This window comes from Pleurodeles waltl, chromosome 10 (assembly GCF_031143425.1).
Source record: "Pleurodeles waltl isolate 20211129_DDA chromosome 10, aPleWal1.hap1.20221129, whole genome shotgun sequence".
Lineage (NCBI taxonomy): Eukaryota > Metazoa > Chordata > Amphibia > Caudata > Salamandridae > Pleurodeles > Pleurodeles waltl.
Genome location: NC_090449.1, coordinates 679,234,275 through 679,247,620, shown reverse-complemented (window position 1 = coordinate 679,247,620; position 13,346 = coordinate 679,234,275). Strand labels below are relative to the sequence as shown.

General features: G+C 42.3%; 1 protein-coding gene across 2 annotated transcripts in view; it reads left to right on the top strand.

The window, feature by feature from the left end:
* The window catches only part of IDI1 (isopentenyl-diphosphate delta isomerase 1), a 72,233-nt gene extending 59,741 nt beyond the window's left edge, over nt 1-12,492 (top strand). Inside the window, exon 5 of one of the 2 annotated variants that reach the window (XM_069211191.1) lies at nt 11,726-12,492. In XM_069211191.1, coding sequence (XP_069067292.1) covers nt 11,726-12,043 — 318 coding nt within the window. In that variant the 3' untranslated portion in view covers nt 12,044-12,492. The remainder of the gene's footprint in view (nt 1-11,725) is intronic. The other variant, XM_069211192.1, reaches the window with a different exon arrangement.
* Nucleotides 12,493-13,346: the final 854 nt, after the last annotated feature.

The window sequence follows — 13,346 nt, the reverse complement described above, 5'->3', positions numbered from 1 at the left end:
TTTAATGTTTACCCTTCTCCCAACCGCAGTAACCTCTTTTTGCTTCACTTAGATGTAATCCCTTTTTCCATGCAAAGGGAACTGGAAAAATCTCCACTGAATCCCATATAATCAAGAAAAGTCTGGCTGTGGGACAGCACTATAGAATTGCCAGATATTCTTCTTTTTGTGCTTGAAGAGCCAGATCGCCTATATAAAATTGCTCTTGTATCCAGCTGATTCATTTTATCAAGCCAATGTTGATCAGATGAATGTTTCATCCACTGAAAATATATTCTGCAGAACTCTGATGCCTTAAAGTGTAATTTAATATTCGCTATGCCAGTTCATCCTCCTCAGTTGATCGCTCCAGAATATCTAGACACCCCTCCAACCCTCTCCCTCAGATACACATTTGAATTATCTTCAAGTCCTGTCTTCACAGTTAAAATTGGGTGACACCTAAAAATACTACCCAGAGAGGATGTTCATATTCATTGTGACATTATTCACACTATTCCTAAACACCTGCTTCAACTTTTCATATTTTCTGAAAGCGATGTAGGCTATCCACATTTTTACTAATAGATATAGTTGGCAGTAATGTTGATGACCAGTTCTGCTGATTTTCATTTTATCCAGCCCATGTTGAGGGAATTGCACCAAGGCCATGCTGCGGTCTCTGGTTTAAACAGGAAGCTATTCAGAGTTTCAAACTGGCATAAACGTATCCTGAACCACATTACATTGAAAGCATGCATTTTTTGCCCCACCTTGGTTAATGTAAACTGAAAACGCTAAGCCATATTTAACTCATGCATATTTTCAAGTATCATCTCAAATACAACACGTTCAGGCCTTTTTGGTTCACTAAAGTTCCCATCGCTAGGATATATAGAGTTACAGACAGCAGGCAATCTAGTCCAGTGGCTCGTCCCATAATTACCTTTCTCAGTAGAAACCTATTTATTCTTGACCTAGCAGTGTTTAGATGCCCAGTACATCTTGTTGACCAGATCAAAGGGATTCTTTGCAATGATACAAGAAAAATAATACACTCCCTTCTCTCCCCTCCCGTCACACCTCCCTCTTCAGAACAATTACACATGTAGATTGGTCGCCTTGGTGTGCACAGCAGTGGCACTGCAAAAGTGTTAGCACCTTAAGATTCAAATCTAGGATTACACAGCACACGTAGAGGACTTTTCTTCCTTTTGAACTTTTTCACCTTATCCACCAGGTAAATTATTTTCCTAATATCATCGTATACATATGATTCTACTCTGGGCCAACTAATTGTATCAGTAGGTCTAGTATAGTTGCCAAGATCAATGTGCAAATTGGTTTATTTCATATATCTGAAAGAGACATCCATTCTCAGACCCTTGTGCTGTTTGGGGAATTGTGGATTCAGTCAATGACTCTCAAAAACATTGTATTTTATTGAAGAATCTATTTTATTGAAGAATGTTGCTAAAAGCAATTGAAGATTAGTCATGTTTCTTATGCAGTAATCACAGAGAAAATTAAGGGTTGAGTGCTTGTTAGTGTGTTTTTGGTTTTAAAATTATGGGAGATGGACAAATGAAAAATGTCTGAGCTAGTGTAATGGAAAGTTTTATTTCTAGTAAGGACAAGGAGGCAAGGATTATGCCTTCTTTCTCCACTTTTATTTTTAACAACAGCCATTTTAAGAATAACAAACTACCTTTCCCATAACCCTAGAGAAAGTCAAAACAATGATAGCCAATCATAGCATAGTGTCCATATTATAGTTCCACAACTCTATCCGTGCTCCCTGTTTCTTCGTGTGGCAGGAACCAGATGAATAGAAAACAGTTGGCTCTTCTCATCAGTCTTACTTTGAAGCCTCTTTGGCTGCTGAAAAAAAAAAAACAGTACATCCTGTGCCTTTAAGATAAATTGTATAAATATTACCAAACATCAGTTATTCCAGCGAACTGTATCAGTGCATAATACCACAACTACAGCATTCATCATGAAATGCATAATTACAACAATATAACTCATAGGTGAATAGAAGGAGCAGTGTTACTTATACCCAACGAGAGATTCTCTTACATAGATGAAGATAAATAGCTTCCACATTGCTAAATGAAGCGGACCTAGATGTTTAGCAATCCTTGGTTTCATTATAATTAAAAGTTTAAATACAGAGAAGGTGGGCAATAAAGAGAATCCCTGTTTCTACAGGAGGGAATAATCCCCTCCTCTGTGTACTTAATAGAACTGAAACTATTTGTTACGCTAGCTAGGAAATTTTTCATTCTATGTCAAGACCGGAGTCTCGGATTATGCCAGTTCAAAGCTTGTCCACCATTGAGGATGCTCTATGGGCCACGGGTTTAAAATAAAACGGTTTAAATTTAGAATCGTAAGACCAATCCGCTGCATTTAGAATAGCTTCTAAACGGACTCCCAACACGAATGGTTTGAAAGCCATAGCACCACTTGCTGAGTGTGCACCAAAATTGGAAGTGTTGATTCTAGCCTCCTGCAGAATACCTTTCACCCACTGAGCAATAGTGGGATACGAAACCACCTTAAACGGTTTACATAGGGTGATGAATAATTGCTGTTTGCCTGCCGACCTGAACTCTTCGGTGGCAGCCTCGGATGCTTTAAAGTATTTGACAACACAGAGTTTACGTTTGTGAGGAATTGCTGGGTAGGAGACTAACCTGGAGTTGTACTTCGTCCTTCTGGATATATGGAATGTCACACCGTCAGGGGTGAGAACCCTACCTGAAATGTCCAGTGTTCTAACATCAGACACCCTACGACAAGAGACCAAGCACAACAACATTGTCAATTTACCAGACATTTGTTTCCTAGAGGCATTTATTATATGGCCAAGTCTGGAATAGACAAAGTACTTGTTTGACATCCCACAATAAGGAGGACTGAGTTCAGGTGGATCAGACAGATGTATTCTCCTCATCAGTTTCCTCACCGAAGGATGTTCCCCACTGGAAGGCCCTCAATTGGCAGACGACCTGCTGAAATAGGATCCCGTGTCCTTAATAGAATTGAAAAATTCTTAGCGCGAAAGCTAGAATTTTTTTTATTCTATGTCAGGACCGGAGGCTCAGATTATGCTTGTTCAAAGCTGATTCACAACTACAGAGGCTATATCAACAATAGGTTTATAGTAAAAAGTTTTAAAGGTAGAAAGAGAAGACCAATCTGCTGCCTTCAAAATGTCCTCTAAGCGGGAACCTAAAGCCAAAGACTTTGATGCCATAGCCCCTCTGGCAGAATGCGCACCAAACCTAGAAACATCAATACCTGCTTCACTCAGCAACCAAAGCATCCACCTAGCGAGAGTGGCTGATGAAACAGGATGATATGGTTTAACCAGAGAAATAAGTAATTGACCCCCCAAATCAGAACAAAACTCTTCTGTACTTACCTCGTAAGCTTTAAGACATTGTACCACACAAAGCTTGGGGTTGTCCACAAAACATGGATAAGTCACTGATTTTAAATTGCATTTAGTTCTGCGGGAGATGGAAAAAACAACTCCATCAGGAGAAAAAACTCTCCCCGCCAAATCTAGAGCCCTAACATCTGACACTCTCTTACATGATATTAAACACAATAACATGGTGAGTTTAGCTGATAATTGTTTTCTAGACAAAAATCTATTAGCAGGCCAGGATTCTAAAAACTTAAGGACCACATTAACATCCCAAAGGGACGAATAATGTGGTCGTGGAGGGTTAGCTAATCTGATACCCCTCATTAATTTACACACCAGAGGTGCCTCACCAATGGGTTTACCTTCTACTGGTAAATGTCCTGCTGAAATAGCGGACCTGTAATTATTAATAGAACGGTATGCCAAACCTGATGCTGCTAAGGAGGAGAGGAAATTCAGGACCAGACAGATACCTGCTGAAGAAGGATCTGCACTCCTAGAACTACACCAAGCACCCCATCGCTTCCACGCCGAAGCGTATCTCTTGTGAGTACTGGCGGACCAGGAACCTGCAATCAAATCGGAAGACTCCTGCGAAAGTCCTGGGATGACCCATCTCTGGCTGAAAGACGCCAGGCCATCAGGGACAACTTGCCTGCCAGAATCAACGGGTGAAATAAACCCTGAGGGTCCTGGAGGAGATTCTCTCGGAAGGGAAGTAGTATCGGATGATCGCAACTGAGTTCCATTGCTATCGGGAACCACGCTTGCGATCTCCAAAGAGGCGTCACTAGCACTAATTCCGCTTGCTGACGTCTGATCTGGGCCAAAACCCTGGGAATCATCAGGAAAGGAGGAAAAGCATAACTCAGCTCCTGAGACCAGTCCTGAAGAAACGCATCCGTCCTCGATGCCTCCGGATCTGGTCTCCAACTGAAAAAACGTTTCATCTGCCGATTGAGGCGAGATGCAAACAGATCTATCGAAAAAGGACCCCATTTCGCAGACAGAGTCCGGAAAACTCTGGGATGTAACCTCCAGTCGCTGAAATCTCTCAGGTGACGTGAGTTCCAGTCTGCTACTAAGTTGCTGGTCCCCGGGAGGTACTCCGCTACCACCAAAATTCTGTGCTGAAGACAAAAGTGCCAGAATTCCTTGGCTATTTCTGCTAAAATGCGTGAACGAGTCCCCCCAGCTTGTTGACATATCTCACTGACGAGATATTGTCCATGCGAAGAAGAATGCAACAATTCGCTCTGATGGGAGAAAGACTCTTGATTGCAAATGCTCCTGCTAGGAGTTCCAAGCAATTTATGTGGAGATTCAACTCCGAGGATGACCATCTGCCTCCCGTGGACACTGAGCCGCACCGGGCTCCCCAGCCCCAACGACTGGCGTCGGACTCTATCACTACATCCGGGAGAGAGATGAATATCGCTCTGCCGTTCCAGGCCTCCATATGATCGAGCCACCAATGCATCTCTGCACGAGACTCCTCCGACAACGGAACTTGGTCCGCATAGCTGAGACCCTTCTGAAGATGAGAAATCTTCAAACGTTGAAGGGCTCGGTAATGCAAGGGACCCGGAAAAATTGCCTGAATCGAAGAAGATAGCAGGCCCACCATGCGAGCAATCGCTCGTAAGGAAACAGTCTGTCTGGATAATAGAGACTTTAATTCCTTCTTGATAGACCGGATCTTCCCCGAAGGAAGAATCAGAAGAGATCGCAAAGAGTCTATCTGGAAACCCAGAAAGTCTATCCGATGCGATGGGGTCAGGACAGATTTCTGGGCATTGATTATGAAACCCAGACTCTGAAGAAGAGACACCGACCAATTGAGGTGATCTAACAGAAGATCTCGATCTTGAGCCATGATTAGGATGTCGTCTAGATAGACGATAAGTCTGACCCCTTGGGAGCGAAGAAATTCTACTACTGGACGCATGACCTTCGTGAAACACCACGGGGCAGAGGACAGGCCAAAGGGAAGGACTTTGTACTCGTAACATTCGGCTCCCCAAAAGAACTGAAGGAACCTCCGGTGCGGAGGAAAAATAGGAATGGTCAAGTAAGCATCCTTTAGATCTAGGCGAACTAACCAGTCTTCCTCTTGGAGAACATCTCTTAGTAAATGAATCCCTTCCATTTTGAAATGACGATATAGCAAAAAACCGTTGAAGTCTTTTAAATTTAGAACTAGGCGAGAACCGCCCCCTTTCTTTTCTACCAGAAAGACTGGACTGACAAAACCTGACGGATGACGCGGAGCTCTGATAACAGCCCCCTTCTTGAGCAGAGCTGTAATCTCTGCGGAAATGAGATCGTGCTCCTGATGGGAAAAAATACCCCTGCCTGGGAAGGCAAGTTTGATGAGGGGTCTCGTAGAATTCTAGTTTGAACCCCTGAACGGTCTCTAAGACCCAAGTATCGGCTGAGATAAGATGCCAATTCTCTAGAAAACTCTGAGTTCTGCCCCCCAAAATTACTTCTGAACTCACAATCAAGCTCACCTGTGGCTCCCGAGTCCTGGGAGAAAGATTGTTGACCTTTCGCTCTTCCTCTGCGGAATCTGCCTCGACCATATCTAGGTCTTGATGGGTAGAAGGTGGATGAGGCATCGTAACCCTGGGAACCCCCTCTTCCTTGTTGGAAGGATCCACGGTAGGGGCTTTGCTGATTGAAACGGCCGAAGGCACGCCATCTGTAGCGTCCGGCCCCACGAAAAAGTGGCCTTGTCCAGACTGGCATAGGTGGATACGAACTTCGCCAGTTCCTTCATGAAAGGAGAACCAAAAAGTAGGCCCTGAGCCACGGGCCCAGATTCTGATGCAGCTAGGTCTGCCAGTTTGGGGTCTAGTTTCATCAAGCCCGATCTGCGTCGTTCAGACGAAATAGCGCAATTAGCATTGCCCAAGAAACATAGCGCCCTCTGTGCCCAACCAACTAGAATATCCGGGTTAATGGGATCCCCCGATTCCTTGGCCTGAAAGGCCAATTCCAGAATTTTTGTTAGCGGCCCAGAAACATCTAAAAGTTTGTCCTGACATCCACGCCAGGCGCGATCGATACCCTTTTTCAGATCCTTGGCTGATTTTTTGAGGAACGTAACAAGGGTAGGATCTAATTCTGGAGTCTCTGTGACTTTGGAGGGAAAGTCAGGTCTGGGCACTCAGATCTTAGCCTAGATCGAATATCTTTATCAAACCCGTGCCTTATGTGTGCTTCAACATAGTCCGCCACCTCCGGGGGCGGCAACCACAGAGAGGATCTGGGGTGCACGATGTCTTCCGGCTCGAAAGTCAACACCTTCGGGGTTGGAGCCTCTTGGTGGTGGGCTTTCTTCTTGCGCTTACGTGGAGGAGCATCCTCCTGCTCTGAAGAATGACCGGATGAAGCGGAAGAAGATGCAGGAGCATCCCCCGCTTTCTTTAGCGATCCTGCATTGTAATCGTGCTCCCTAGCCATATTCCTAAGGAGGGATTGGAAATCTGCAGCATGCGGATTAGGGATATGTTTTGCAGATTGAGAGTCTGCCGAAAAAGACGGTTCTCCCATGGGGATGGCGCCTGCGGGTGCTGACCAGGCTTGCTGGTCGACTAAACCCAAGAGATGATGCTTATTGGGTTGAATGGCCTGAACTAAGGCCTGATCGACTGAATGGCACATCCTTGCGTCTAGCGCATACACCAAATCCTGGTCAAAAGAGCCAGTATTATCTTCAAAATAATATAAGTCCTCTGCTTGGTCATCATAACCAGCCATACTGAACACAGTAAATAGGTAGCTCCCGAGGAGCAGTATAATCAATCCACAACAATTCAAGGCAATACAAATTTTTCAAGAAATTTTTTACAACTTTTTAGATGTGGAGGGAGTTGCCCAAATGGGGATTAATGACCTTGAAACCAGGCCCAGCCTGAATAGAAATTATTTCAACCCCAGCGTCCAAGCACTGGGGCGTAGAGGGAGCTGAGCCGATGGAGATGTCAATAATCTGGGCCAAAGTGCAGTAGCACCTGAGATACAAGGCAGAGCCTCTCAAATAATAAACCTCTAGCCGAGGGTTAACTGGCGCAGATGCGCTAATTGCTGATGAGGCAGAGCCTCTGTAAAGCCCTTAGAAGGGGGACTGAAAAAATGAAAAACGAAATTAAATTAATTGAACACGCGCTCAGGAAGCGCGTTGAATACCAGAAGCTGGAGCGCGAGAAAACTATTTGCCCAAGCTCAATAGAGCATGAACTAAACGCAATTACGCCCCGAACGAGCGTTGAAGGACGAGGCAAGCGCACGGCAGAAGCGCTGGAAGCCGGCGCTGAGCCGAACTATTAATATCGTCACGCTCCGCCGAGCGAATGAAGAGTAACTAAACGAGCGCTGAAAAAATATATGAGGCCCCGGGGTGGGGAAAAAAAAAACGCTAGAGGCAAGCGCTCGGTAGGAGCGCTGGAAGCCGGAGCTGGGCAACGCTATTGATTTCTTCACGCTCCGACGAGCGTGAATAAAGCTAAAACCCAAACGCTCAAAGCGAGCGTTCAACAAAACACAGCAGAGTCGAGGCCGTGCGGGAAGACAAAGAAGGTCTCGCACGCGCGCAGACGAAGATCAAGTCAGAGCTACGTGGGATCATAAAACGCGCTCACAGCGAGCGCGGCTCGTAAAATAAACTTTTATAACACTAGAAGGGGAACATCTCCACGGCAGTAATTAGGATCGCGCAAAGCGCGAGTCCTGCTCCCTACTCCCACTCCACTTAGTAAAAAGCGCAAAAGTGCGCTTATAAGGAGGGGAAAAGCCCGCTCCTAACATTACTTAACATCATAACAGTAAAACAAAATCACACTTATCTGGCTGCGAAGCAGCAAAGAAAGAGGAGTGTCTTGGTGTGATTCTACGTTTTATAGGCTGCCTCCTCTATGGTTCATCACGTGTCATGACTGATGTTGGGTCATGTAGTTTTTGTTTTTTCCATGATGTTCATTGGCTGCTGTGTATAAATAAAGCATGGAAAGAGAAGCATAATCTGAGCCTCCGGTCCTGACATAGAATTAACTGCAGCAACAAAGAAAAGAAGGAGCATGGATAGAGTTGTGGGACTATAATATTAACACTATGCTGTAATTGGCTATTGTTGTTTTGACTTTCCCTAGGGTTATGGGAAAGGTAATTTATTATTTTTAAAATGGCTGCTGTTGAAAGTAAAGTGGAGAAAGAAGGCATAATCCGAGCGTCTGGTCCTGACATAGAATCTGAGATGTTAGAAAAGAAATGGAAAATGAAACGCAAAGAAATAGCCAGAAAAATATACAGGTTACGATAAAAACTCAAATTGCCATATTATTTGTGAATCTCAGCCACAAATACTGAAATCTCCTGGAGTAGGAAGATAAAACATTGATTATTTTCTCAGTGCATAAACATTCCAACAATTCATTCTTCCAGTCCTCAAAATCAGATAGTTTGTCTTTCCATGTTCAGGTGATTAAAAATGCGTTCTGCAAAGTATCATACGCTTCCAGGTTAATCTTGATTACCTGACCCAGTACATCACTAATCAATTTGAATGTCATTACCAAGAATTCCTGAAGCGTGACTCTAACAAATATATGTATCCCAAATGTATCCAGCCCCATACATCTGGAACATTGAGCAGTTGGCTCTTTATGCCATTCCTTTAGCGTTCCAGGTGTAGCAGAAGTCAGAGGAAAACTTCTATAACTGGTACCTTTCTGTAAATGCCCTAGTGCTCCTTAGCCTTTTAACACTGATGCTGTCTACTAGGTGTTTCCTAACCACTTAGTCCATTTATCTGATTGTACAAAACAAGTCCCAGATGTACTACAAAAATTGCATTTATCATGTTTGGAAATAGAAGAAATCAACGTGGTAATAATTAACTAAATGAAGAGGTGCATACTATAAAATGGACCTGTTGCGGAAATAGTTGAATATAAATCTTGGACTTGGAGATATCTTAAATAACGTGCACTAGAAATCTTACATTCTAAAACTATTTGTAATAACTATTTTTAAAATCTAAAACGAAACATTGGTATAATTGTGTGGTCCTTTGCGATCCTGTGATTGTCCAATAATTAAAGCTTCCCTCCTAAATATTTGTGAAAGCAGATGATTGTTCCAGATCCTTGAGCCTCTATGAATGTGCAATTGTAATCGTTCTTACTCTTCAAAATCCTGACTAAAATGTTTTCCCCTCAGTCAGAAGCCCGTTTTTAGCATATTGCATAATTCACACTTCAGATTTCATAACATTTTTCCACCTTCTATCAAGGTCGAATTTGCATCACGTTTTGGTTTTCCACATGTCGGGTACTTTAGCCATAACCAAGGATTGCAGCAACACCCACAGGTTTTGATTTATCCTGGCAGGGCATGAGAGATCATCTTGAATTGGAACAATTTAAAGAAAAATGTGCAGTGTGAGTCTGGGCTTTTTGTCTCACTACACACAGCTTTGCTGTCTGTGAGTTCCAGTGTTACCAATTCTTAAAAAAAAAAAAAAAGAGGTACATATAAGATGTAGTACAGAGACAGTGGACTTTGAAGGTGGGCCAGCCCCTTTAAGCAACTGGCTATGTTTAGAATGCTTTTCCGTTGTTTGGATGGACTGTCTTTCAAGCCCCCTGACGCTTCAAGGAAAGTTACATTGTGCCTTTAGAGTCCCCATTATGTTTTGTTGATGAGGCATTAATAATCAGTCTTAGACACATCTGCTTCGTGCCCTCGCAAGACTTTCATTTTACCTTACTCGGGACCTTCACACTCTTTTCCGCTTCACTGGCTTCCTCCTTCTCTCTCTCCCACGTTCCCTGCGACCTCACTTAATCATCTCAATATGCACGGGAGGCTGTCACGTTCACATATTTCCCCATTCCTGCCTTCCCTTCACTGACTTAATGATTTTCACTCTCAGTGAAGCTTGAACTGCTTGCACGTTTGCACAGTTCCCATGACCCCATCTTCAAACCACGCCCATGTCACGTCAGTCTCTTTCATTGGTTCATGAGCTTGCCTTTTAAAATCTGCTTGCTTTCATTGGTTAAAGGCATGCATAAATCATGCCTTTTCCAGTGTTGAGCCCTCCTCGAGCAGAGCGACCAAGTACTGAATACATACGAGGCTCCACGTTTTCTGTCCGGTTTCTGGACTACTTTTTCTCTTTTTTCACAGCGCGATCTCGCTGGGGAGAGGTCGAGCGCTTTGCATGACATCGACCATTCTACATAGGTAATTCCACTTTTGCCCGTTATGTAGATAATTGCACTTTTGCCGGTTACATGTATAATTGCACTTTTGCCAATAGGTTTCACTACGAGTGAACTTTTATTTCTCTTTGTGTCTCTGCTTTGCACTGATGGCGGCCGTCCGCTCGCTTATGTGAAACTTACTTTTCAGGTTATATGGCAAGAAAAGTCCAGTTAGTTATGTGAACTGTTTTATTTTCATTTTCAATTCATGTGGCAAGAAAAGTCCGGGTAAGAGTTTACAATGCTAATTGCTCTAGCTCCAGCAAACGTGAGACCTGTTGCCTTGCAAATGCTTGTTTAAAAGTAGTAGCCAACTGCATTACCTCTAGTCAAAGAAATATGTTCTCTATACTTGTGTTTCCAAAGCTTGGAAAAGGTAGTGGAATTTTTATTAGCTGTTTCTATGTGAACAGCACTGTATAAATTGCATCAAAAGCATTATTTTAGTAAGACAAATAAAAGTTATCAGGAACACTATGTTCAGGCATCAAAACATCACAACCAATAAATAGTTTATCATCACAACAGCCTAGAATACACCTGCCATTTTAGAATTAGTGGAGTTAAAGTGACTGGAAGTAAGAGTATTGCCTGAACCTCTGCTTGGTCTCAGATCTCACAATGCCCTTTGTCAAGCATTCCCTCTTGCAGTTAAAAGGAAAATCAAAACAGCAACTACCTGAATTCCAAGAAGAAAATCAGGATTTGTTCAATTACTCACACATGAAATGAAGGGTATTACGAGATCTGTGAATATGTTTGTACTCTTCACATTCTCACACACTTGCAAAGATTAACAGTATCAATGTAGTCAACATATCCTTAGTGTTAAGCGCTGGAAAATCTAGATTGACTCTGTTTAGATTGGGCATGAGTGACTGTTCTGTGTTTTTTTATGTACAGGAAACGTGGGTGAACTGCCGTTTTCTAGAACAAAAAAGAATTTCAAATGGCCTGTATTTATTCACAGTTCATGCATATTTGATCAAATGTATTTGGCCAGCTTTGTTAATTGTAAATGTTGTTATTCCAGGTGACACCTGAAGAACTTCACTATCTTACCCGAATTCACTACAAGGCACAGTCAGATGGAATCTGGGGTGAACATGAAATAGATTATATCCTGTTTGTTAAAAAAAATGTAACACTGGACCCTGATCCCAACGAAATAAAGAGCCACTGCTATGTGGCAAAGGAAGAACTCCAGGAACTATTCGAAAAAGCAAAACATGGTGAAGTCCAGATCACTCCTTGGTTCAAGTTAATCGCTGAAAATTTTCTTTACCAGTGGTGGGACAATTTGCACAATTTGAAACCTTTTGAGGACCACGATAAAATACACCGGCTATAACAAGTGTTTTTCATGCCACAGGAATGTCTGATTTAGTTAGAGCGAGTGGCTACCTATTTGCAACTCTCCGAGTATCTTCATTTGCTGAATGGATTTACCTAAGTGCTATACCATTTGAATCTGTGACTGACATCTAACGTGTTTTAGAAGACAAAAAGTATGTTTTAAAATATTGTTTGAAACCAACAAACAAATCATGGCTATGCACTTAATGCTTGGCAGCAATAGTGGCCTAGAACTTTTACAGTAGAAGTTCTAATTTCATCAGACCCATGCTCCACCTCCTGCAAATTTTGTTTGGATAAATATTGGTGACTAATATTTAATTGGTAGTAGCACCCACCGTGCCAGGACAAGGGTTGCTTTTTTGGGAATTAATTGCTCAGCATATGTTAGATTTTTACACTATTGTTTGGTGTCTAAACTATTAAACGAAGTGAATCACTCTATTTCACCTTTTCATTGACGATAATTGATGGGTATATGGTACCACCTACTTGCTAGGAATATGATTTTGTGTGGATACTGAATTTTACAATCACAGTATTGCTTACATGACTGTTTCTATGTTCTTCAAATCTGTTTTCTGTATGCAACATACCGCATACCCCTCCCCACACAAGGTACAGGTAGTGGAGAGGTACCACATCAAATATTAATGGGGGAAAAAGTTGAATTGCGATTGTATTTCAATATGCCTTTCTTATATCTCCATCCCTGTTTTCCTCAAGAGATACTCTGTTCTAATTGCAAACTAGGCAAAAATCATGCTGTATGGCACATGAGTCCTCTGCTTGTTAATGGCTGTGTACATGAACAAATAAGGTAAACCATTCCCAGCCAAAATAGCAGCAAGACTGAAAACAACCATGTGGCAGTGTTCTGCTGCTGTTGCCCTAGTTGGGGTTCTGCAACGTCTACTAATTTAGGTTTCTACAGAATATAGTGACTGTGTGAATCTTTGTATTGTATGAGGGAGAAAGTGTGTTTAGCCTCAAACATAAAAAAAACTAGATTTGAACATGTATGTTTGTGTGGACTTTTTGGTTAGTCTCCAAGTCTAAAAGTTTACAGTTGCTGGCCTTTTATTGTTTTGAAAGAAGATGATTGCGTGACAAACGTTGATCTTTTTTCCAATACATCATGAGTTAAATTTGGTGTCCTTTTTGAGTGTTAAAGATCAAAAACCTAGGCATTATAATTATACAAGAAGCATGTAAGAATGTAAAACATTCTTTTTATTTTGATGTTACAATGAAACGTTCCCTGGTTATTGTGAAGGAAGCTTTCTGTTCTATTAAGG